The sequence below is a fragment of the Equus quagga genome, chromosome 9 (assembly GCF_021613505.1).
Source record: "Equus quagga isolate Etosha38 chromosome 9, UCLA_HA_Equagga_1.0, whole genome shotgun sequence".
Lineage (NCBI taxonomy): Eukaryota > Metazoa > Chordata > Mammalia > Perissodactyla > Equidae > Equus > Equus quagga.
The window spans coordinates 121,017,440-121,043,112 of NC_060275.1; the positions used below are offsets into that span (position 1 = coordinate 121,017,440).

Here is a 25,673-nt window from a genome sequence, read left to right on the forward strand (position 1 = left end):
CACAGGTGGGCACAGGTGAGACCCAGCTGGACACAGGTGAGACCAGCTGGGCACAGGTGAGACTGAGCTGACACAGGTGGGCACAGGTGAGACCCAGTTGGACACAGGTGAGACCTGTGTGGGCACAAGTGTGACCTATGTGGGGGCGGGTGAACACAGGTGAGAGTCCTACCTTGGAAGAAGCTCTTCACCCTGAGGTAGCTGACGCTGAGGCGCAGGACCGAAAGCTTGTCCAGCTTAGAGATGATGTCGGGTGGAAAGGGCAGCAGGCTGGCCAGGTGGTCCAGCTCAGCGTTGAGGCGGTCCCGGTGCCGCTTGGAAGGGTTTGACTTCTCGGCCCCCACAGCGGGCCTCCTGTGGGGAAACAGCCACAGTGAGACTTGGGCTTCTCCACCAGGGCCAACGGCCCACAGGTGGAAATCTGTCCCTGTAGTGATCTTAGCAATCAGCTTCAAAACGGAACTGCCGCCAGGAAAAAAGTGCTGGAAAGGACTAAAACCCACCCATTCCTGAAGAGAAATGAACAGAAGGAACTGAAACCACACTCGTTATCAGGAAGGAACATGCAGCAAGATAACAGGGAGTGGGGCGAGCTGTGCGACTCCAGCACGTTTCTTGACCTATCTGTGGAAACTTTCCCTGAAGCGGGAGAACGGCACCCGGCCCTGGCTGCATTTGCTCAGCTTCCTTCAGGCTTCCTTGGTGTTCAAACACCTGCCCTTCTCAGGCTCTGAGCCTCCCAGCCCTGCGGTTGAGGTGTGTGTGGCCTCTCTGGGCCTTGGTTTCTCCTCTACACAGTGGGGCTAAGAGGGGCAGAGGCAAGGATAATCAAGGACCCGTGGGCACCATGGTTGCCATCCCGCCTGCCCCTCCAAGGCCCCGAAGTCAAGGGCTGTGCCGCTGTGCCGGGGTCCAGGGCCCTTGGCTCCTCCATCCCCTTGCCCCACAGCAGACCTGCTCTCCCCACAAAGGGAGCAACCCCTGCCAGGGCTCCCTGTGCCCCTCCCCGCAGAGGGGAGAGCTGGTCAGGCCCCGCCTGCCTCACAGCAGCTCCCTCATCTGACCTCTAACCCCAAGGATGACGGTCCCCTCCATTTGACCCTGTTTCCCACTTCGCAGAAACCATTCTGCTTACTCGTCCTTCCTAGATGTCATCCACGGGAAAGCATCTGTGGAGCCCCCGGGATGGGAGGAGACGGGCAAGGCCTGCAGTAGGGCCGCCTGGTTCCCAGCCCAGCCCTTTCCGGCCCTGGTGCCCCGTGGGCTGCAGTCTCCTGCTGCGTTTTGGGGCTGGGGTCTCTTTTGTCCAGAAGCTCCTGTTTCTACTGTGTGTCCACTTATAAGGACATTGAAAGCGTGCCCTCAACAACCCGTCCTGTCATAAACTCCGCAGACAGCCCTCCGCACTGTCCGAGGCCTCGGCCACAGGACACAGAGGAGCGGCGGCTCCAACCCTGGAGGCTGGTGCTGTTGCTTTAAGTTGAGACATAATGAGCGGAACATGAAGCTTACCGTGTCAAGGTGCACGCGCTGTGGCAGTTAGTACGTCCACAGTGTCATACAACCGCCACCTCTAGCAAGTTCCAAAACATTTCCACACCCCAAATAAAATCCTGTCCCCATTCGGCTGTTTCTCTGTTTTCCCCTCCCCAGCAAGCACAATCTGCTTTCTGTCTCTATGGATTTGCCCATTCTAGACACTTCATATAAATAAAATCATACAATACGGGACTTTCCATGTCTGGCTTCTTTCACTTAACATCATGTTTCAAGATTCATTCATGGTGTAGCATTTATCAGAACTTCATTGCTTTTTATGGCTGAATAATATTCCATTGTATGGATGTACCACATTTTGTTTATCCATTCACCAGTCGATGGGCATTTGGGTTGTTTCCACTTTACAGGTATTGTAAACAATGCCACAACAAACATTCATGTCCAAGTCTTTGTTTGAACATATGTTTTCAGCTCTCTTGGGTATATGCCTGGAAATGGAATAGCTGAGTTAATATGCTAATTCTATGTTTAATGCTTTGAGAAACTGCCAAATTGTTTTCACAGCAGCTGTGCCACTTTACATGCCCATCAGCAATGTAGGAGGGTTCCAATTGCTCCACATCCTTGCCTACATTTATTATTTTCCTTTTTTTTTAATATAATAGCCATTCTCATAGGTGTGAAGTGGTACCTCATTGTGTTTGGTTTGCATTTCCTTAACGCCCAATAACGTCAAGCATCTTTCACGTGCTTGCTGACCACCTGCATATTTTCTTTAGAGAAATGTCTATTCAAGTCTTTTTATTGTTGAGTTGTATGAGTTCTTTATATGTTCTGGATACTACATCCTTACCAGATACATAATTTGCAAACAATCTCTTCCATTCTGTGGTTATCTTTTCAGTTTCTGCTAGTTTGTTTTCTTAATGAGGAACCTACCCCAATATTACTCACACCATTAGCCAAAATTTAAATAGGCAGGATTCCTGGGGATAAACTGACTCCAGAGTGGACTTGCACCTGCTGGCCAAAGGAGAGGGCCACCCTGTCAGTGAAAGACACCCACAGCCTCCCCAGAAAACAGGCTGACCAAGGGCAGGTGAGGGGCGTCAGGGGAGGGGAGAGACACTGGGAGTCAGGCAGGATGGCTCAGAACTCACTTGTGTGAGTTGGGGGAGGGGCTGCCCACCTGCCTCCCCAGACAGGCTGTGCCTGAGAACGAGCTGAGCCATGACTGTCCCCCACCCGACCCCCATGGGCATCTGGGGGAGGGACACTCGTCTGCCAAAGAAATGGGTGTTGGAAGAGCTTGGCAAACATCATTCTATTCCTTCAACTGTCTCAGAATGCCTGGCGGCCCCCTGATGCAGCTCCACTGCCACACTCCTCACTCCCCAGCCCACGGGCCAGAGCAGGAACCGCCCCACCCCACGCCCAGGAGGGCGAGAGGGACGAGGGTCGAGGGGCCACGTGGAGGGCAAACACCCCGCGGAGTAGGCCTGGAGCTGAAGCCAGGGGCACGGGAAGCAGGCTCCACTTCCCCAGGGCAGAGTCAGCACTGTTAGCACACACACAGGGCAGGAGGGGCCCGGGTGGCTCAGAGGGAAGGAGAGCCACAAAGGAAGCCTGCGCCCCAAAATATGAAATACCGCAAATAAATCTAACAAAACCCCAGACACCTCGACTGAAACTATACAATTCTGCCCAGAAATATTTCAAAAGACCTAAACAAATGGAAAGACATACCATGCTCATAGATTGGAAGACTCAATATTGTCAAATTGGCAATGCTCCCCTAGACTGACTTATTGATTCAATGTAATCTCAATTAAAATTCCAGCAAGACTTTTTACAGAACCTAACAAACTGATTCTAAAATTTATGAGGAAAGGCAAAGGACTGAATAGCCAACTAGAGAAGAACAAAGTTAGAGGACTTGTCCTGTGGATTTTCAGCCTTCTCTTAAGCTGCAATATTCAAGACGGTTTGGTACTGGAGAAAAGAGATACAGTTCAACAGAGGAGAGAGTCCAGAAAGAGACCCTCATATTTTTGGTCAATCATTTGACAAAGATACTGAGGCAATTCAACAGGGAAAGGAAAGTTTTCAATAAATGGTGCTGATCAACAGGGCATCCGTGAAAACAGGCGAACATCAACCCTCACCTCACACAATACCCCAAAATTAACTCAAAATACATCACAAACCTAAATCTAAACCCTACTAAGAAACCTTACAAGGAAATACATGAGGAAATCTGTGAGACCTTGGGGTACTCCCAGGACTCTTAGAACACACAAAAAATCATTAAAAATAAAACTGATAAATTGATCTTCATCAACATTTTTTAAATGTCTTTTGAAAGTCACCATGAACAAAATGAAAAGGGAAGCCACAGATTGGAAACAAATATTTACAACAAGAGCTTGTATCCAGAATATGTAAAGACATTGTACAATTCAATAAGAAGACAAACAACCCAGTAAGAAGATAGGCAAATTATTTAAACAGACACTTCACCAGAGAAGATATACGGATGGCAAATAAGCACATGAAAGATACTCAATACCACTAGTCACTACGGAAAAACAAATTAAAACCCTGATGAGAACCACCATAACCCACCGGGATGGCCAACCCAAGAAGACTGGCCACCCAAAGTCCGGGGGAGGAGGTGGAGGAGCGGGAAGCCTCTGCCTGTTGCCAGGGATGGGAGACGGCACAACTGCTCTGGAGAACACTCTGGGGGCCTAACACGCAAACGCCCACCTACCACATGGCTCAGCCGTTCCACTCCTAGGTGTTCACCAAGAGAAACAAAAACACGTCCACACAACGCTCGTGCACAGACGTTCACAGCAGCTTTACTCAAAATAGCCCCAACCTGGGAACACCCCAGCTGTCCATGCGCAGACAAATAAACGGACACGGAGCATCCATACGCTGGAGCACTTCTCAACAATGAACAGGAACACTCCTGATGCACACAAATCGTGGATGAACCTCAAAGTCATTACGAAAGTGAAAGCAGCCCAGAAACGGTGAACAGTTCTGTTTACAGAAAATTCCGGGAAATGCGGACCAGTCCACAGGACAGACACACAGCAGAGGCTGCCTGGGACGTGGTAAAGGAGAGACAACAAGGGCATCTGGGTGTGACGGGAGTGTCTGTGACCTTGATTTCAGTGATGGTTTCACAGGTGTTCACATATCTCAGAACCAACAGATGTGCTCTTTAAATATGTGCAGTTATAGCCCAGTAAAGAGGAAAAATGCAGAAGAAGAGGGAAGCCCTCGGCTTGCACACCTCAGAGGGCTTCAGATAGGCCGCTGAGCTCAGAACCGCACGGCACCCACCCAATTTGGGGGCTGGGAGAGAGCAAGGAAGAGCCTTGCAAGGGCCCAGCTGAGACGAAGGCTCTGGGCAGCACCCCACAATCCAGCATCCACACCGGCCCCCAGGGGCCCTCAGGAGCAGGTTCCACCCAGGAGCCAGGTGCTCGTGAGTCCAGACGAATTCGCCTCCTGTACACCCCACACTCCATGACCTTTGTCACCACCCTTCCAGGAGAGAAGATGCAAAAAAGAAGACCCACCCCCAGGGGACGGGGCTGCACCACAGCCCCGCTGCCCTCTCGGTGGCGAGGAGGCAGAACCACAACTGGGACGTGGGCACAGAGCAGCCAGCGCAGCCGGAGTCCGGGTGCCCTGCTCTCAAACAGCAAACCAAAATCACTCGGCCTCCAGTTTCACTAGAACACATCCCGAGAGAGGAGCTCTGCACGCAGCACACACCCTGCAGCTCCCCAAGCAGGTCGACACGCAGCCTTACCGACACACACACACTGTGCTTGGACAAGCCGGCACGGCCACTCTCCCACACCGCACCTCACAGCGTCCACATCCGAGCAGCGGAATGGACGTGCTGGCGTGAGTCTGAGTCTGCAGACATCTATCAACTGCACGGGATCCCATGGTCTCCCACTGCCCCTCGGATCTCGAGCCTCACACGCCCAATGCCATTTCAAATCAGTGAGAAAAACCGATCATTCAACAAAAGTGTGAGGAACAACCAGCCGCCACAGGGGATAGAGTCAGATCCCACATCTCACACCAGGAAAAGTTCCTAGTGCCCAAAAGTTTTAAATTTATACTCATACTAATAAAGTAATATACATACATTTTTAAGGAATCCATAAAAGTTTAGAAGAAATATCAGGAAAATTTTCTCGTAAACTTGAATCAGGGAAGATCTTTCTAATAGTGATGTAAAATTAATTGGCCACAAAGGAAAAGATTAATGAATTCAACTTCATAAAAATTAAATTTTTCTGCATGGCAAGAAACACAATAAGGAAAATCAAAACTGGGGAAAATGTTGACAACACTGAAGCATCATCCTCCCTGCACACAAGCTCCCACAGATCAGGAAGCATGAAAGATGAAGAATCCATTAGAAAATGAGCGAACGTTATCAACACAGTTCACAGAAAAGGAAACCTGAGCAGCTCACAGACCTAGCTTATGATCAGAGGGAATTAAACCACCAGTCTGAAACACACCGTGAGCCCAGAGCAGGGGTCCAGGGCACCCTCAAGCACCGAGGAGCACACCTCCAATGCTGGGCAGCTTGGCGACACCTATCAAAATCACCAACGCCCACCCCTTGGGCTGAGCAATCCCACTGCTGGGATGTACATGTGTGTTGGGGCAGGGCTTGACTTACCCACTCACAAGCCAACAACCTGCCACTGTGTCATGGATGCTGGCAGAGGGCACCAGTCTCCTGGGCCAGAGACAAAGGACCTATTCCTCCCGGCCTGGCAGGCGGTGTGAGCCTCAGCATGTCGGTGTCATATACCCACGTCCCAAGGCCCATGAGGGTGACACAGAAGAAGCCAGGCAGGTGCTGCACTCTTAGGGGTGTGTGTTGTGGCCAAAGAATCCTAACCTTGGGGAACCCCCAATGCACAGTACACAAGATGCTCTGCCCAGGCAGTCGTTCCCTCACCCTCAAGGCTGCTTACTCCAAACAGCCCTGAGATGCGGCCCAGGTACCAGCGGTAAGGGCCTCGCATTCTTGGAGCCAGCACAAGTGCCACAGGATGTGTGGCGACATGGCAGACTGCCTCCCAAACAATGAGCACGTGTGCAAAATGGTGCACAGGCTACCTACCATGGCGATGTCTGTGAGACAGTCTACCAGGTGCCATGAAGGCTGGCAAAAACAAGTCGTGATACATTCGTGTGCACTGGCAGCTATAAAGGTACACTGATACAGAACCATCTGCAAGGTGCACAACAGTATGCACTTGGTTCTAAAGGGAGAAAGCTCATGTGCTGTACATCCATGTCTGCTGGTTTGTGCATAAACTACCTAGGAGGGATTCATGAGAAAATGTCAACACAGATGCAGGGAGCTTGGTGGGAGGAGCCGGGCTGGGACGGAGATTTCTCTCTGAGTTCTGAATCAGAGAGCAACCGCCTCTTCAAAACACCAATCAATAAATTTATTACTTACAGTAAATGCCTCCTCATCTCAGACCCTGTCATTGGAGCAAAACATCATAAGAGCAGCACACTTAGCTCCTCTGCCCCTAGGCCACTCTCCACACAGAACGAAGTATGTGCGGCCACGTCTCGAGGTGTTGTCTTTCCTTATTCAGTGTGACAACTGTGTTCACCACAGTGAGTCTCTGTCCCTCCCACACCCTCAAGACATACCTTCCAACCGCCTCGTCCTGGATCCCTCTGCCTCCTCCCGGGTGCACGGAGCTCTGTCCCCCAGCCCTACTGTTCCCCAGCAGACCACCTGCGCCCTGTGCTCCCAGCACCACACTCCAGCACAAGCCCTGCAGTGCTCCGGCGGCCACACAACCGACAAGTCCACTGTTCAGAGTCCCACCTCGCGAGCCTTTGCTGCCTATCCGCGGGGCTGGTGGTGCCCACGTTGCTGGGAACCTCTCACAGAATCCTGCAGCCACTGGAGGCCTGGAGGGCAGCCTGGGTCACAGAAACACAGACCCACACACAGACACTGCTGCAGGTGTGCACCCACACACACGCACAGCCTCACACACACCCATACTCACACCCACTCAGAGCTAACACACACTCACATACAGCTGTGTTACACACACAGGCCCAGCCAACAGTGGACACCCTGTGGGCCCTGCTCGAGGAGCCACAGGCAGCCTGTGGGCCTCTGAGATGCCCCTCTCCTCTGACCTCCCAGCAGGGCGGCTCTGAAGTCCAGCCCGTTATTCCAGCCACCACCACACACCTCACACCTCGGCAGCCCCGAGCTCCAGTCAGCGGGCCGCGGGCAGGCAGAGGGACCCTGAGCAGTGGTGTTGTATCCCAGGGCTAGCGGGGGCTGGGGCTGTGGGCTCCCCTCCCCACTCTAACTAAACCTCCAGGCGGGGCTGATGGGCCCGCAGAGTGTCCTTCCACTTGTGGTGATGCTCACAAGGGAGCTCCAGGTGCCTCACCAGGGCCAAGAGGGGATCGGGGCGACTGTCTCAGCCTTCCATGTCGTCACTGGGTCCTAACGTCGCCTTCCTATCAGAGTTGGGAGAGCAGCCCAAAGCAGGCTCTGCCGTCATCCATGACCCGCCGAGGAAAGGCAGAGGTGGCAGGGTCCGCGGCTGAAGGGACACAGGTCACTCCCACTACCCGCCAGGCCACGCCTGCTGCCCACCAGGCTATGCCCACTGCATCCACACATCCCTCCACACTTCAGGAAGGCTCCACCAAAACCTCTCCCTCGCTCGCTTTGTTCCTAAGTCCACTGTCTTCAAAGAAGATGCAAACACCTTCCCCCTTCATCAGTAATAATCAGCAAAAACAGAAGACATGACACTTTACTGTTTCTGAATGGGCTTCCTTCTTTTCCTTCCAGCGTACATGCACTCCCCTGGCGGAATCATCGTCTTTGGCCCTAGAAAAGAAAAGGAACATCTAGTTGGTCACACTGAAGAGACCCCAGTGCCTGCACAACTCCCCAAACTACCGAAGGCAGCAGTGTCAGCTGAGGTCCACTGTGCCACACGGAGGCGTCCACACGCTGCGCTCCTCCACTGCAGGATGACCTGAGGCACCTGGAGCACGAGGCCTGCCCTCTCTCGGCAGGAAGATGTGGAAGAACCCACGAGGACGTGCACCCCAAGCCGTGATATCTCCCCTTCAAGGGGCAGCATCATGGTCCCCCAGCCTGGCCTGAGGACCCATGTCCCCAAGAGAGAAACAGCCCTGCGCTCCTGCGCCTGTCTCGGAAAGTTTACCGTCCATAAATATCCCAGGCCTGCCATCAGAAAATAGAAGCCATCCTGCAGGGTGTCTGTGAGCAGGACACACAGCCTGAGGCACGAGGAGCAGCCTACTGCTCTATGGCCCTGAGCAGGCGCTCGGGACTGTGTGCGTCTGCTCTCTGGGGTGTTCATGGCAGGCCGTCTTCCTCTTCCTGTCCCTCCCCTCAATGGCCCCGTACTTCTGGGCCAACAGCCTCCCTCTTTACTATGTGAAATCTCTTACTCAACCCCACGATGCTGGGCTTCCACTTTGGCCACTAACTCACAGCCACACTGAGCCCAGCCGACCACACCTGCTGGCTAGCCGTGCTGGGCACATGCACCTGCGTCCCAGCGGAGGTCCCTGAGGAGCAGTCCAGTATCTATGCCCCGAGGCTGGTCAGCTTGCCCACCACCTCAGGAGGGCATCAAAATCTTGATTGTTCCATGCGGCGAGGACGTCTGAGCCCTCACAGACATCCTGCAGACCAGTGTGCAGGGGACCCTCAATGCCAGGCTCCCACCAGCAGACCTGGAGAGGACGTTAGAAGCTCTCAACCAGCCTCAAGCGTGCACCCCGGGAGAGGCAGGGGACTCAAGCACAATTCCCAGAAAGTGCTGTGAGAACAGCAGAAATGTGTCACAGACCTGCTCTAATACAAGAAAGACACTTGGAACACAAAGACAGAAGGAAGTAAAGTAAGTGAATGGAAAGACACGCCATGTGAACACTAATCAATGGAAGCCAGAGTAGCAACGTGAGCATCAGATCAAGAGGACATCAGAAAAAGGGACATTACCAGGGACTAGAGGGATGTCATACAATGACAAAAGGGCCAATTTCCCAAGGAGACACAGCAACGCTAAATGTGTATGCACCTAACAACAGAGCTTCAAAATATGTGAAGCAAAATCTAATAAAACTGAAATGAGAACTCATTGGAGAGTCCAACCTTCCTCTCTCAGTAATCAATAGAGCAAGTAACAGAAAATCAGACAGGATATGGAATATCCACCAACACAGACTTGAATTAAGTGAAGCTTCCAGAACACTCCGCCCAATCGCAGCAGAGTGCACTCTTTGGACATGGAACAGTCATCGAGATGGACCGTAATCTGGGACTTTAGACATCCATAACAGATTTAAAAGAGCAGAAATCACACAAAGTATGTTCTCTGACAATAATGGAATTAAAGTAGAAAGAAAAATGGAAAATTCCCAAATATTTGGAAAGGAACCCACTTCTAAATAATCATGGGTCAGAGAGAAAGTCTCAAAGACATTTAAAAGTATTTTGACCTGAATGAAAATGAAAACACAACATATCAAACTTTGTGGGGTACAGCTGAGCAGTACTTTGATGGAAACACAGCATTAAATGCTTATATTAGAAAAACATAAAAGGTCTCAAGTATGTAATCTAAGCTTCCACTTTAAGCAACTAGAAGAAGAAGAGAAAATAAATCCAAATAAGCAGAAAGATGGAAATAATGAAGAGAAAAAAATTGATGAAACAAAATAGAAAAATAGAGAAAAATCAAAGGAACTGAACGTTGGTTCTTTGAAAAGATCAACAAAATTGGTAAACCTCTCGCCAGACTCATCAAGAAATAGAGAAGACACAAATTGCCAATACCAGGAATGAAACAAGGGGCATCACTACCGATCCCACAGACATTAGAAGGAAAATAAGAGAAAACTGCTACAATCTTATTGTGTGCCCCCAAATCCATACGCTGAAGCCCTAATGCCCCATCTGACTTCAGTGGAGACGGGTCTTTAAGGAGGTAATTAAAGTCAAGTGAGGTCATAAAGGTGGAGCCCTGATCTGATAAGAAGAGGAGGAGACACCACAGCTCTGTCTTCACCACGTGAAGGTGGCCATTGGCAGACAAGAAGAGAGCTCCCTCCAGAAACCGGAACAGCGGCACCCTGAGCTCACCTCCTCGGCCACCGGGGCTGCCAGAAGTAAGTTCTGTTGTTTAAGCCGCCTCGTCTGTGGCATATCGTTACAGCAGCCCAGGGAGACTGGGACAGACACCATCCCTACAAAGTCGACAATTTAGATGGAATGGACCAATTCCTTCAAAGACACAAACTAGCAAAACTCATTCAAGAAAAAATAGATAAACTGTTTAGTCCTATATCTATCTCAGCAACAGCAACAAAAACCCAGCCCCAGATGGTTTCATTGGTAAATTCTACCAATTTAAGGAAGAAATATACTAATTCTCTGCAAACTCTGGCAGAAAATTGAAAATAAAATTGAAAACTGCTAACTCATTTATAAGTTCAGCATTACCCTGATACCAAAACCAAAGACCTTTCAAAAAGAGAAAACTACAGACCAAGATCCCTCGTGAACATAAACACAAAAATCCTCAATTAGATATTAATGAATGGAACCGAGCAATCTATAAAGGACGGTTCCTCAAAACAAGTGGGGTTTATCGAAGGAATTCAAGGCTGCTTCAACGTCCAAAAATTGATCTTTTGTAATTCACTATATTAATAAGCTAAACAAAAAATACATATGATCATCTCAATACATGCAAAAAAGCATTTGACAAAATCCAGATCCATTCATAATAACAAAAGAACTCTCCTCAAACCAGAAATAGAAGGCAACTTAACCTGAGAAAGGGCAACTACAAAAAAACCTACAGCAAACATCACACCCACTTGTGAGAGACTCAACTGTCCCCTGAGGTCACACCCCATTAATCATCACCTTTGTGTACCAGTCAGGGCAAGAGGTGAGGAAAGCAATGTCAGAAAGCGAGGAAAGAAGAAACAGCACTCTCTCTGTTCAGAGACACCACGACTGTACATATAGAAAATTTCAAAGACTTTACTAAGACGAACCTCTTATAATTAATAATTGAGTTCACAGGGCACAGGGCAAAAGGACAGTATGCAAAAGTCAACTGTGTTTCCATAGACTAGCAACAAACAATTGGAAGACAGAACTTTAAAAACCAGTACCACGTACAACAGCACCAAAATAAAAATGAAATACTTAGGTATTTCAAGAGGTCTAATATGTGTGCACCTGGGGCCCTAAAGAATAGGAGGGTATAGGAGGTGACAGAAAATAATTTAAGAAATAACAGCAGAAATTTGTCCAAACGTAATGAAAATTGTAAACCTACAGATTCAAGAAGGCCAATGGAGCCGAGCACAAGAAACATGAAGAAAATCACGCCAGGGCACAGCTTCACCAGACCGCTCATAACCAGCAATAAACTAACAACCTCGAAAGCTGCCAGAGGAAAGAGGGCAGGGCACAGGGAGGTAAGGGAGGGGCGGGCAACACGGCCGGGGAGCGCGTCCCTGCAGGGCTGGGAGGAAACCCTGACCCAGGACTGCACACCCTGGGAAACCCCTTTCAGGAGCGGAGGGAAGGAAAGGCTTTTCTGACACACCAGAGCTGGAAGAGGCCCTTCCAGCACACCCACCGTGAGAAATGTGAAGGGTGTCTTCAGGCCAAAGGAAAGCGAGACCAGGTGGGGGCATGGGCCACAAAGCACAGGAAACCGTGACTGAGCGGTAAAAAGGCAAGGTCTGCCCCCACCACTTACATGTCTTCAGAAGAGAACTGACCCGAAGAACAATGACACACGCAGCCCTCAAGGGCATGGCAGCCGCAGCTCGAAGGCCAGGAGCGGGGACGGAAGCACCTCTCACCATCCAGGAGGGCCTCAGGGGCTGGGACGCTGTGCCAGGTCCACGAACTGCCTCGAGGCTCCACCCTCACCATTCCCTGCCCTTCCAGCCTTTCTTCTTCAAGTCAGCACAAGACACCGGCCAGGGAGGGTGCCAGAGGGGTCGTGCTCAAAGGAGAAAGGGGCTTCTGGTCCCGGGCCTGGACTTCTCTGTTCCTGCTCACCACCATCAGAGGCTGGGGACCCAGTGAGCGTCCCCTCCTTCAGGGCGGGACCTCCTCCATGAGGCCCGAATGCCAGCTCTGGGGGATCCCACTGCCAAGTGTGCTCTTTGGGCCTGGAGTACCCTTCAGAGCCTTCAGAGTACCCCCACTGTGGCACTTAATACTTGGTATTAAAGAAGTTAGAAATATAAAAAGCTGACTTTTTAAAGTCCACATATTTTAGAGAGACACACTAAAACACACATGAAGGAAATACCATTTGAGGGATTCGCTTCTACAGAATCTGGGGAGCAGAGTGGGTCTAAATGATATAGGAGTGACATAGTGGGATTTAAAGGAAAATGGGTCAGCCAATACTGACAGCTGTCCATCTGTGCTAGTTGATGTATAAATTGGGCTCATTATAAAATTCCCTCCACTTGGTAAACAATTAGAAAATTTCCATAATAAAAAGGTTTTTTTAAAAGCATTAAAAAGAGAGAAAACATGGCATAAGAATAGATATGCTATGGCCAAAGGTGCCAAGGCCACTCAGTGGGGAAAGAACAGTCTCTCCAGCAAATGGTGCTGAGACAACGGGACATCCACATGCCCAAGAACGAAGCTGGACCCCTACCTCACACCATATGAAAAATTAACCAAGGTCAGCCAAAGACCTAAACATAAGTGCTAACACTGTAAAACTCCAGAAGAGAACATAAAGCTACATCTTCATGGCCTCAAATTTGGTGATGGATTTTCAGATATGACACTGAAAGCACAAGTAAAAGAAGAAAAAATAGATGAAATGCACTTCATCAAAATTAAAAACTTGTGCTTCAAAGGACACTATCAAGAAAGTGAGAAGACAACCCACAGAATGGGATAAAATATTTGCAAATCATATATCTGATGAGGGTCAAGTATCCAGACTATGCAAAGAACTCAACAACAAAAAGACAAACAACCCAACTAAAAATGGGCAAAGGACTGGAATCGACATTTCTCCAAAGAAAATACGCAAATGGTCAACACACACGTGAAAAGATGCTCAACATCATTAGGCAGTAGGGAAATGCAAATCAAATCCACACTGAGATGCCACTTCACACCCACTAGGATGGCTGAAATAAAAAAATGGAAAATAACACATGTTGGTGGCATGTGGAGAAACCAAGACACTTGGGCTTGGCTGGTGGGGGTGTAAAATGGTGCAGCTGCTGTGGAAACAGTTTGGCAGTTCCTCACAAAGCTAAATAGAATTATCATGTGACCCGGCAGTACCAGTCCCAGGTATATGCTCAAAAGAACATACATTCAAACAAAATCCGGCACACAAATGCTCATGGCATCATTATTCACAATAGCCAAGAAGTGTAAGCAACCCAATGCCCATCAACTGGTGAACGGATAAACAAAATGTGGTAAATCCACACCATGGAATATTACTCAGCCATCAAAAGGAATGAAGTTCTGACACACACTACAACTTGGATGAACTTTGAAAACACTGCACTACGTGAAAGAAGACAAACTCAAAAGGTACATTTCAATTCCGTTTCTATGAAACGTCAGAACCAGCAAATCCATAGAGATAGAGGGTGGATGAGTGGTTGCCAGGCGCTAGGAAAGGAAGGAATGGGGAATGACTGCTAATGGGTATGGAGTTTCTGTTTGGAGTGAAGAAAAGGTTTTGGAATTAGATAGAGGTGGTATTTGTATTGTATTGGTATTTGGCAATATACTAAATAAATGCCACTGAATTGTACATGTTTAAATGGTTAATTTTATGTTATGTGAATTTTATCTCAATAAAAAACATAGAACACATATCTATATATAAATAAAAATAAGACTTCTGGAGTGGTGAGAAAGAAGCAACGGCAGGCAGGAAACGGGTGCAGTGAGTCTAGAAACACCTCAGGAGCTCTGCACAGAGGGAGCAGAGAACGGGGGTGGCTGCAGGGACTCGGAGCTGATGGAGACGATGCGAGAGAGAAAAGGAGGGTCTGGAGAATGGGGGGCGGGGGTGTGTGAGCAGGGATGGTGTCCCATGGCCGCAGGCTGGAGCAGCAACGAGTGGTGGGATGCTCTAGAAGGGTCCAGCTTCCCTGGCCTCACCCTGTGCCACAGCCACCACGCCTGCACTTCTCCGGGAGGCCAGTCCTCAGTGGCTGGAGGCCAGAGTGCAAGGCCACCCCATCTGAAGCGCAAGGACTTTCAACTCAACAGGAGAGTCCTGAGCTGCACCCAGCCTGTGGGAGAACAGAGAACAGGCTGGGGATGTTCCCACACCCGGAGAGGGCCAGCACTTAGCAGCCTACTTGGCCACTCCTCAAGGTCAAAGGTGAAGGGGACAGCTGACCTGTACCAGCCCCAGGAGACCCATCCCCAAACCACCATTCCCCAAACCAGCCCCGAGCCTTAGAGCAGAGATGGTGGGGGGAGCGCTGCAGGGACGATGAAGAAGGCGCCAGCGGACCCCTCACTCTCCTTTATCCAAACCCCTTCCCCAGGCAGGCGCTGAGGCAGGCCCCGGGCTCACGCCTGCCCCTCCCAGCCTTGTGCACCACAGGCCAAGTCCTCCCTCCCTGTCTCCAGCTCAGCATTCAGAATAGCCCTAAAAATGCAAGTTATGGCAAAAAGCACCAAGAGCAGACACATCATTTCCAGGTACCCCCTGCTGGGGGGTGTGGAAGGAATCGAAGGAGCCGCCATTGTCCCCCAGCCACCGTCCCCGCTGAACAGCCCCGGTCTGGGGTCCAGCCTGTGCCGAGGTTTCTGCCCTGGGAATCCTAAACACAGGCGGCACGACCACAGTCGGCAGCCGCATTTTACTAAATACTCCTGCATTCTCCCCAAAAAGATGAAGCCTCACTGGGATGGGACCCAACTCCCCACAGAAACGCCCTCTGAGGCAGGATGAGGTGGGAGCTTCCTCCACTGCCTCAGATGCAGGCCAGGGGGCAGGAGCCCTCCCCACTGGGCTCCTTGCAGCCGCGCAGGCCGGGCCAGGTCCCTCCTGCAGCCACAGGCGCTGCTGGGGTGGGCGCAAGCCGGGGGCCTGGGAGCACGGGGGACACTTGGTGTGAGCTGGGCCCCTCAGGGCTGTTTGCGGGCCTCACGTCCCCGCCAAGCTCTGAGTTGACTGTGAGTTTCTCAGAGGAATCTGTCCATTTTAGCCGATAAAGACAAGCAAAAAAGAAAATAAGACGTCCTCACAGGCAGCGGTGCCCCCAGCCCTCTTTCTACAAGGTCTGAGTCCAAACTCGGCCAGTTATGGCTGGAAGTGCTCCTCCATAAACGGGGCACTGCCAGCCCCCAACTGCCAGAGGGAGGGCCACAGAGACGGCACAGCCCCCACCTCAGGGCTGGCACCAGCCGCCGGCCACTCGCCTGCCCACGGTGGGGACGCCCACACATCACCGCACAGTCTCCCCCACCGCCACAGGGCTCCCACCCCGGAGCCCACAGAAGCCAGCACGAGGCCCTAATGGCGGACGTCGGCTGGGAGGCCGCCCAGGCTGAGAAGAGGCCGCCTGCCGAGTGTCCTCGGTGGGTTGGGCTGTCCACCAGGCCGGGAGAAGACCAGTTACACAACGGTCAAGTCCTCAGAGCTTGGGGACAGATGGCCCAGGGCACGTACTCATGCACCCCTTCTGTGCCGAGCCCCTCGAGGACCAGAGCCTGTGGCTGGTCACACAGAGGCTGTGGGTGAGTCATGCGGCCATTCCCCATGACGACACTCCGCCAGCCACAGCTGGACGCTTCCAAGGGGGGCAGCTGCCTCCAGCCCCAGCCCCTCAAACCAAGCAGGAAGCAGGAGGAGGGACCCCAAGGGCAGAGCTGCCCAAGGCCTCTGACCTCCGACCCTGGGGGATCACCTGCCCCAGTGGACCCAATGGGGGTCACAGCAGCAACACCAGGGTGGGCAGGTCCCTGAGGATCTGTGCCACTCACAAAGTATCCACAATCTGGGATTTTCGGCCACTCAAAATATGACTTTAGGGAAAAAAATCTTTCTTGGTGCCACTAACTGAAACTGAGTGAATTCCTGGAACCCGGGCCTTTCCGCCTTCCCAAGTGTGAGAACCAAGCCTGGTGCTCCCTGCCCGGAAGGAGGGCCGGAGCTGAGCCACCCCCGCCCTGGGCCCCCACTCTGGGCATCCCCCACCAGCTGCCTTTGGGGGGCGCGGGGCGCCGGTTCCAAGCCCCCGCCAGCATCTGCCCAAAACACTTCTGAGACAACGGGGCCAAGAGCAAAGGGCAACTAGCCCGACTGGTCCAGCGCGGGGGTCCCAGGCAGGAGTTCCGACTCACTGCGTGGGGGGAGTCTCCGCTCCTGGCGGGAAACTGAGTGACCAGCAGCAGTGGGGGTGGACGGCTCCCCTCAAAAGTTGAGTCCCGTTTTTATTTTTTGTGAGAAGCCGGGGGTCGGCCCCCAGGGCCTGGCGACCTGAGGATGGGGTGGGAGGAGAGGGGATGGGAGGAGGAAGTGTGGGGTGGGGGAACGGAGTGGGGAAAAGTGGAGGAGAGGGAGGGGGTATGGGGGGGAAACTCCGCACGAGGGTCTCCTTCCGACCCCAGGGCACTTACCTGGCCGGGGGCGGGAGGCTCAGGCGCGCCCGCGAGGGGAGCCCGCCCGGGCCGGGAGCGGTGGCGGCGCGGCTGCCTGGGCTCGCATCTCGGGGACCAGGCGGCGGCCGCTGCCGCGGAAGGACGGCCCCACCCCGGCACGCGAGCCCGCCCCGCCCCGGAGGCGACGGCGCGCGGGAGGCGGCAGGGGGCGCGCGCGCGCATCCCCGCCCCGGCCTGTGGTCCTCCCGCGTCCCTGTGCGCTCTGGTGGGGTCGCGCCCTGTGCCCCGCGCGTCCGCGTGGTCTCCGAGGGTCTGTCCCCTCCGGGGTGCCCTGCGCTGTTCGAGGCCCCCAGCTCCCGTTGGGAGCCCCAGACCTCCTATTCTTCGCCCCCAGTCCCGCGCCCCCTCCCGCCTGCGCCCGCGGAGGCCGAGCGCGCACCTGCCCGCGGCGCAGAGGTGCGGGACCCAGGCTTCCTAGCCGCGGGGTTCCGGCGCTCCTGATCCTAACGGGTACCGGGAGCAGCGTGTCGCGCCCCGCCTACTCCAGTGGGGCTGTTACGAAAATCAAGAGGACTAAAGGGTTTTACAGACTATAAAACAGTAATAAAATCCTTTTGACCCTGAACTTCCCAGGAATGGCAGGGCTCTTCGTGCGACGTCTCATGCCGGACGTGTCAGGGCCCCACCAGCGGGAGCGCGCGGTGAGCACCCGGACCCCGCGAGGCGGCCAAGCGCACGGCCCACCCCTCTCCTGCCTGGGCTCCGGCGGGGCCCTTCTGACCCTCGGCTGCCCCCTCCTCCTCCTCTGCTCCACCCGGACCGTCCCGGCCTCCACCCCTCCTCCGTCCCGGCGGACACGTCCTGGCTTGAACCCCTGGTATCTTCACGAGGCTCGGACAGCATGTCCAGCCGGAGCCCCCGGGACTCCCCGTGAAGCTTGCCTCAGATTCTCAGGTCTCCACCCCGTGTCTAAGGGACCCCGGAGACCCCAGCCCGCTCCGGCCGCCGTCTTCAGCTGGTCCCCCATGTCCAGTCCCCGGCCGGCACCTCAACACCCGCCGCCGTCCTCACACGAACCCGCCGGCCGCGCGCCCCGCAGCCAGGTCCGCGGGGCTCGGGCGTCAGCTCCCGCCCCAACAGTCGCAGCCAAGGGGGTCACTCTGGCCCCGACCAAGCTCTGCGCAAAATCCCGTCTCCCCCGAAGTCCCCAACCTCCTTCCCGGCCTCACCGACGCTCCGAGCCAGCGCGCGCCTCAGGACCTGGGAAACGCTCTTCCGCAGATGCTCGCGCGCAGCCCGGTTCCCGCGTCTCAGAGAACGGCCTCCCCGAATGCAAGGCCCGCGCTGTCCGTCTCCTCGCGCTGCTGTTTGAATAGTGCACGTTCCCCCTGAAATTACAGCAGCTACTTCTTTGCTCCCGTGTTCTACAGGTAAACTCACCAGGCCTGTTCGGTCGCCTCCAGCCAAGGAAGCACAGGAGCCTGGGGCAGAGCAGGGCTCAAAAACGTGAGCTGAGTACACGGTTTTTATTACTTTTTGACATGGAACAAGGTGCGGCTATATTTCCGTATTTCTTAAGGAGTTAAAATCAGTAGTTGCATCTTGATCCAATTTTTGTAAAGTGTATTATGCACAGAAAAAGTTTGGGTGAATAACTGAGGTTACAGGTGAACTTTAATTTCTTCTTTTTACTTTTTAACATTTGTGCAAGCATGTAGTACTTTTGTACCTTTTTTTGTTAAAGAAAATAAGTATGTGTGCGATGTTAGGGGGCACCACTTGGAGTGGCAGATGTGAGGTGGGTCTGGCTTTCCAAGTCCAGGCCTGTGGGGGGACACCTGGCTGGGTGCCCCGGATTTGGAGCTTTGTAGTGAGACCTGGCACTTCCCCTGCATTGGAAGACGGCATCCCCATACCTCAGGGAACCCCCTTCTAGCCTCGCTGTCCAGGCACCAGTCATGTCCACCCACCCAGTCCCACCAGGGGACTCTGGAGCGAGACGCTTCATTGCTGCCACCTCCTGGGGCGGGATGAGGGCAGGTGGGCTGTGCAGCCCCAGGTGCAGGAGAAAACCAGTGTCCCCTCCCCTCAGACTGCCTTCTATGGGCCAGGCCCCCCACCTCGGCTGTCCCCTGTGCTTGTCCCCAAAGCCTGCCATCTCTGCAGAGCCTCGGGCAGTCAGTGGAACTGAACAGAAATAAGACGACCCTTCCCAGGAGGGCACCACCCGTGGAGTCTCAGGCATCAGGCGAGCCCCCTCTGTGGGAGCCTCTGGGCACCCCCAACCGCAGTGTTTCCTTTCTGTCCTGCAGTGCAGGGGGCCCTGACCCAGGAGGCCTTCTCCTCAGAACCTTCTAGTAGACGCCTCCGTTCTCTGCCCTCTAGTCAGGACCCCCGGCTGCAAACAGGCTCCCTGTGGCTGAGTCCTCCCATTCCCACCTGAACTTCCGATCAGCTGGGGACAAATTCCTCTTTCCTGGGTCATTTGTCCTCCCAGGGTGGGAGGGTGGCCGGCACCCAGCAGGTATGAGAGCTAGGGAGAGAGAGCCCCTGAGGTGCCACCTGGCCCTCGAGCCCACATCTGTGTCCCCAGGTGTGTCCCAAATGTGGACGCCCTGCCAGCTCAGTGATGTGACAGCTATGGGAGCCATGGTGCCTCTACTCAAAGGATGGCTCTGCAGGAAGGGCTCAAGGCCAGTGTCAGCACCACACCCCTCCCAAAGAGCCCCCAAGAACTGGAAGGGAGAGCCCTTCTTGCAGGCTGCTCCTGTCCCCCCTCCTGCCCCACTAGCTGTTCAGCGTCCTCCTCCACACCCTCCCTCCCCCAGACACAGGCTGACTGGGGAGCAGCCAGCGCGATCCTCAGAGGCAGATGGGGGTGTGCTGCCCCCCTGGGGCCAGGCAGTGTCCAGCGCAGGGGCCACGCCACTGGGTCCCGGTGGGGGACAGCCGTGATGCTCCGAGTCAGCGTCTCGTCTGTGTTTCTCCTTGGCAGCCCTTGTCCACGTCTGTTCTCTCTCCCACCTCACTTTTCCTGGAGGCTAGAGAGGGATCAGGAGCATTTTGCAGAGAGCCCGTGGGTGGCTCCCTGCGTTGTCACCGAGCCATCCCTCGAGTCCCCGCCCATCCAGCCTCCACTGCGTCGAGGCTTCTTGCACCTCGTGCAGGGTGTGGACCGTCAGGCAGGTCTTCTGCTCCCCGGACACACTTCCATTGGTCACTGGCATTCTGTCAGCTCAGCTTGGGGCACCTGGCAGCACCTGGCCTGCTGGAGGGAGGTGCAGGCCTGGGGCCCCGGGGGATGCACAAGTGTCCATGAGGGGCCCAGGGTCCCCGCCTACAGATGGAGGGCTCAGCAGCTGGGGCTCCAGGGGCCTCCCCAGACTCTTAGCACCAGGAGAGGCCCCAGGAAGAGGCAGGGGCCACCCAGTAGACAGATGTCCATCCTGGGAGGCCCCGGTGAGGCCAGGGTCCAGGACTGCATGAAAGCCACAAGGTGTCTGGGAAGGGGGCAAAGCAGAACGTGAACCAGGGCCTTCGCTGGCCCAGGGACATTTGAATCAATAAAATGTGATTCAGGGACCGTTCCTGAAAAGACGTTGTGGCCTCAACTGGCAAATGGGTGTAGAGGACGAGGCGGTGAAATAGCCTCAGGGAGTGGTGGCCCCCAGGCCCATGCAGACCCCAACCTCTACCTGCCAGTGCATCTCGGAGGCGAGTGGTGGGAGCCGGCAGCTGGCCGCCTTCGGGGAGGGATAGCGCCCTCCTTCCAGGGACGCGGCTGGCCCTGGGGCTGTGCGCTTCCTTGGGGGTGCCTGTGGGGTCAGCACTCGCAGGGAGCCCACCTAGTGAAGAGGGCTCTGCCATTGCCCCATCTGCCCTGGCCTCAGTGTGATCCTGGAACAGCAGCGCCCCCCAGGGTTCTCAGATGCTGTTCCCTCTGTCTGGCATGCTCTTCCCCACATATCCTTGCTTGTCCTTGGTTCCTTCAGCTTAAACATCCCCTTCTAGCAAAGGCCACGCTACGCCCCTCACCACCTGACACTTGGGTTTATTGAGGGGGCAGTGCAGGAACTTGCATCCACTTTGTACCATTACAACCCCATAGGTGAAAACTGCCCATTGTGGGGCAGAAAGGAGAGGATGGAGGGAGCAGGGAGGAGGGGCAATTTACTACAGTTATTTCCTGTTTTATTTACCATAATTTATTTCCTTTCTGTACACCCCCAGGCCCAACTGAACAATGACTCATTGCCTTGGTTTTCTTTGAACCTTCTGTTGTCCTCCACACCCTTTGGCAGCTTTGCAGCAGGAGCCTTCCACAGGGCTCCCCCAACGTCCCACAGGGCCAGCTCCCTCCAGGCACTGCCCACTCGCCCGTTTCCTTGGCCTGTCACATTGCTTCCTTGTTTCCTGAATCCCAGGCCTTCCTCTGGGCTTCCTCACTCAGTTTTGCTGGAGCACATCCTCCAGGAGCTTCCCAGTTAAAGGAATGTCAGAGGAAAATTTCTTGAAAACTTTGCCTACTGGTACAGCTGAGGGCTGGCTTGACCAAGGACAGAATTCAAGGTGGAAACAACTTTCTCTCCACACATCTGAGGTCTCGTCCCGCCTCCTGCTCCCTAAGTCTCCCGTGGGCCTGGCTCCTCTCAGGAGGGTTAGCGTCTCCTCCTTGTCCCCCGGCCCCAGGGCCCTCAGTGCAGCCTTGTCCATCCACAGACCCGGGCACTGGTGCACCCTTCCAAAAGGAATGGGTTCCTCTTTAATGGATGCAGTATCTTTGCCCCTCTCTGAGATCCTGGCTGTAGACTGTAGGGGTTCTAAGATGCTCCTTCCTAGCCTCTTCCACAAACGTCAGGTCGATGGCTGTGCCCCCTCCAGGACTGAGGCGCTGCCCTGGGCGGGCAGCTGAGTGCTAGGCTTGTCGAGTGGTGGGTATCCGCAGGCACATTCTTGGTGGTCTCTCTGATCTCCTGGCTGGGGATGGAGGGCTCGCCCTGCAGGAAGCCCTCAGGCCCTCCCCTGCCCGCTTCGTTGCTACGTGGCCTGAGCTACGAAGGCCTGAGCCTTCTTGGGAAGTGGCGGCTTCTCCCTGGAACTTGTCCTCCCGGGGCTTGGGGGCAGGTGCCTCTTGTGTCACCAGAGGCTGAAAGCTGTGTTTCCCTCTCTGATTCTTTGCATTGTTTCAAGAGGAACTTTGCCTTCTTAAAACCTCCCTAAATTGCTGGCAGCTAGTGAACCTATTTAAAACTAAGTGAGGCTAGCCCGGTTGGCCTAGAGCGTCATATGGTGGGAAGAGTGGACAGGTCGGATCTGCCCTCTGTGCTCCCCACCTCCCTGCATGAACAGGGAAGGGTCAGGGTGCCCTCTGTCCACACCCCAGCCTAACCACTGCTTATCACATGACCTTAGCGAAATCATGGGCCCCTTCTGGGTCTCCATTTGGTTATCTATAAACCAGGGAGGTGTACACCAATGGAACAGAATAGAGAGACCAGAAATAAACCCTCACATATATAGTCAGTGATTTTTGACAAGGGTACCAAGACCATTCAAAGGGGGAAAGGACAGTCTTTCCAACAAATGGTGCTGGAAAATGGACATCCACACGCAAAAAAACGGAGCTGGAACCTTACCCAATAGCATGTGCAAAAATCACCTCAAAATGGATCAAATATCTAAAATAAGAGATAAAACTCTTAGAAGAAAACATAGAAGAAAAGCTTCACAAGCTTGGATTGGGCAATGATTTCTTACATGTGACACCAAAAGCACAGGCAACAAAAGAAAAAACTAGATAAATTAGACTACGTCAAAATTTAAAACTTTTGTGCATCAAAGGATACTATCAATAGAGTGAAAAGGCAACCTGTCACAGAATGGGAGAAAATATTGCAAATCATATATCTGATAAGGGATTAAAAATGGGCAAGGGACTTGAATAGACATTTCCCCAAAGACATACAAATGGCCAATAAGCACATGAAACGATGCTCAGCATCATTAATCATTAGGGAAATAAAAATCAAAACCAGCATGAGATACCACCTCACATCCATTAGGATGGCTGTTATCAAAAAATAACAAGTGTTGGTGAGAATGTGGAGAAATTGGAACCTTTGTGCACTGCTGGTGGGGATATGAAATGGTGCAGCTGCTGTGGAAAACAGTATGGCAGTTCCTCAAGAAATTACAGAATCACTACATGATCCACCACTTCTGGGTATGTAACCAAAAGAACTGAAAGGAGGAACTTGAAGAGAGAGTTGTACACCAGTGTTCACAGCAGCATTATTCACAATAGCCAAAAGATAGAAACAAACCAAATGTCCACTGATAGATGAGTGGATGAGCAAAACGTGGCCCATCCACACAGTGGAATATTAGCCTTAAAAAAGGAAATTTTAACACATGCCACAAGCTGGCTGGACCTTGAGGACATTATACTTAGTGAAATAAGCCAGTCACAAAAAGGCATCCTGTGTGATTCCACTCACATGAGGTCCCTAAAGGAGTCAAACTCACAGAGACAGAAAATGGAATGGCAGGTGCCAGGGGTTGGGCGAGGTGGATGGGGAGTCATTGTTTAATGAGGACAGAGTTTCAGTTTGGGAAGACAAAAAAGTTCTGGAGATGGATGGTGGTGATGTTTGCACAACAGTGTGAATGTGCTGAATGCCACTATACTGTACACTTAAAATGGGTTAAATTTTATGTTACATATATTTTAACATACATATGCACATGCACACACACAGAACATGTAAGGATCCCCATCTTTACCCATTTATCTACCAGGTATGTAGGAGGGCACACACTTCCCAGCCCCTCCAGTCCCCACCTTCTAGGGCAGCAGGGCAGCCCCTGCACGTGGGGGGCCTCAGTCAGAGGAATGCATGTGACAGGAGGACCCGGCAGGGACTCCACAGCAGCAAGGAGAGAGCAACTCTGCCTGAAGCCCCACCCCTCCCCAGGGAGGAGTAACAACCACCATCTCCCTGTGCCCAGCGGTGCCCACTCCCCACTTCTCTGGCCCCAGACCCACCTGCTCTGCTCATTGACCAGGCTCACTTAGACTGGGACAGGTGATTCCCCCAGCTGGCTAAGTTGACTTCAGCAGTGACCAGGGTTGTGTCAACAGGTCAAACTGTCCTGATTATTGCGGGATTATTTTCCTCTTTGGGAAGACCTCAAGGTTTGAAGCTGGGCGAGAACTCTGGGTGTTTTGAACAGGTTCTTCTTTTTCCCATACGTCAAATTAGGAGCTGGGTCATCAACAGACTGCACAAATGGCAAGAGAGGGAGTGCGTGAGAGCAGGTGACCAGGGGACAAGGGACAGGGGGTGACGGATGGAGGACAAGGGAAGGAGGGACAAGGGATGAGGGATGGGGAGGAGAGACGGGGATGAGGGATGGGAGATGGGGTTGGGGGGAGGGAGGATGAGGGACTGGGGACAAGGCACCAGGCAGTGGGTGCTTTGTCTGCTGCATCCCACAAACCTAACTCTAAGAGGCCCAGGGTACAGCTTTAGCGTGGAACAACGTGATGAGCGAAAAGCTGCCCAAGTGTGTGTTTCCCCAGCGACTTCCTAGGGCAGTGTGCTGGTCACAACGTGAAGCCCCACTCTCTCCAGTTTCTCTGCTGCTCCTGTAAATTCCATACTGGCATGTCCTTGGGGTCAGGACTCCTCTAAGGTGCGACCACACTGCCCTCGTGTGGCCAACTGACTGCTCTAGGGGCTGCAGTTGGCTCTCAGCACAGGCCTCCATGTTTTCTGCTAAGACCACAAAACGGCAGCTAGGAGGGGCGCCAGGGCAACCAAGGGAAGGTGTCCATACCTTCTTGCAGACCCTGCCTGGGCAGCTGGGCTGGGCTGGGGAAGGCTTGCTCCTGGCTCTGGTAGCCAGGCCTCCCCAGCAGGATCCCCAAGCTACCCAAGCCCACCTGCCACCTTCCAGAGAGTGTGGCCCATCCCCCTCCCATCAGAACCCTGAGTGGCTGCCCAATCCCCTGCCCTCATCACTGTCTCCCAAGCCACCCACTCCTCAATGTGCCTCCACTGGTCGAAACCCCTGACTCCACATGAGAGGCTCTATGCCACATACTAGAGTGCCTGTACCACATGCCTGAGGGTATCTGCGCCACACGCCTGAGCGTATCCATTACACAGACCTGAGTATGTGTGCGCCACAACCTGAGAGTATCTGTACCACGGGCCTGAGAGTACCTGCGCCACAGGCCTGAGTGTGTGTATACCACGGGTCTGAGAGTACCTGTGCCACAGGCCTGAGTGTGTGTATACCACGGGTCTGAGAGTACCTGCGCCACAGGCCTGAGTGTGTGTCTACCACAGGTCTGAGAGCACCTGCGCCATAGGCCTGAGTGTGTCTCTACCACGGGCCTGAGAGTACCTGCGCCACAGGCCTGAGTGTGTGT

General features: G+C 53.4%; 1 protein-coding gene across 2 annotated transcripts in view; it reads right to left on the reverse strand.

The window, feature by feature from the left end:
* The window catches only part of AHRR (aryl hydrocarbon receptor repressor), an 84,642-nt gene extending 67,332 nt beyond the window's left edge, over positions 1 to 17,310 (reverse strand). Inside the window, exons 1-3 of one of the 2 annotated variants that reach the window (XM_046670885.1) lie at positions 17,255 to 17,310; positions 8,368 to 8,440; positions 173 to 354 (exon numbers count right to left, since the gene is read on the reverse strand). In XM_046670885.1, coding sequence (XP_046526841.1) covers positions 173 to 354; positions 8,368 to 8,429 — 244 coding nt within the window. In that variant the 5' untranslated portion in view covers positions 8,430 to 8,440; positions 17,255 to 17,310. Of the gene's footprint in view, positions 1 to 172; positions 355 to 4,273; positions 4,382 to 8,367; positions 8,441 to 17,254 lie in introns of those variants that run through there. The other variant, XM_046670886.1, reaches the window with a different exon arrangement.
* Positions 17,311 to 25,673: the final 8,363 nt, after the last annotated feature.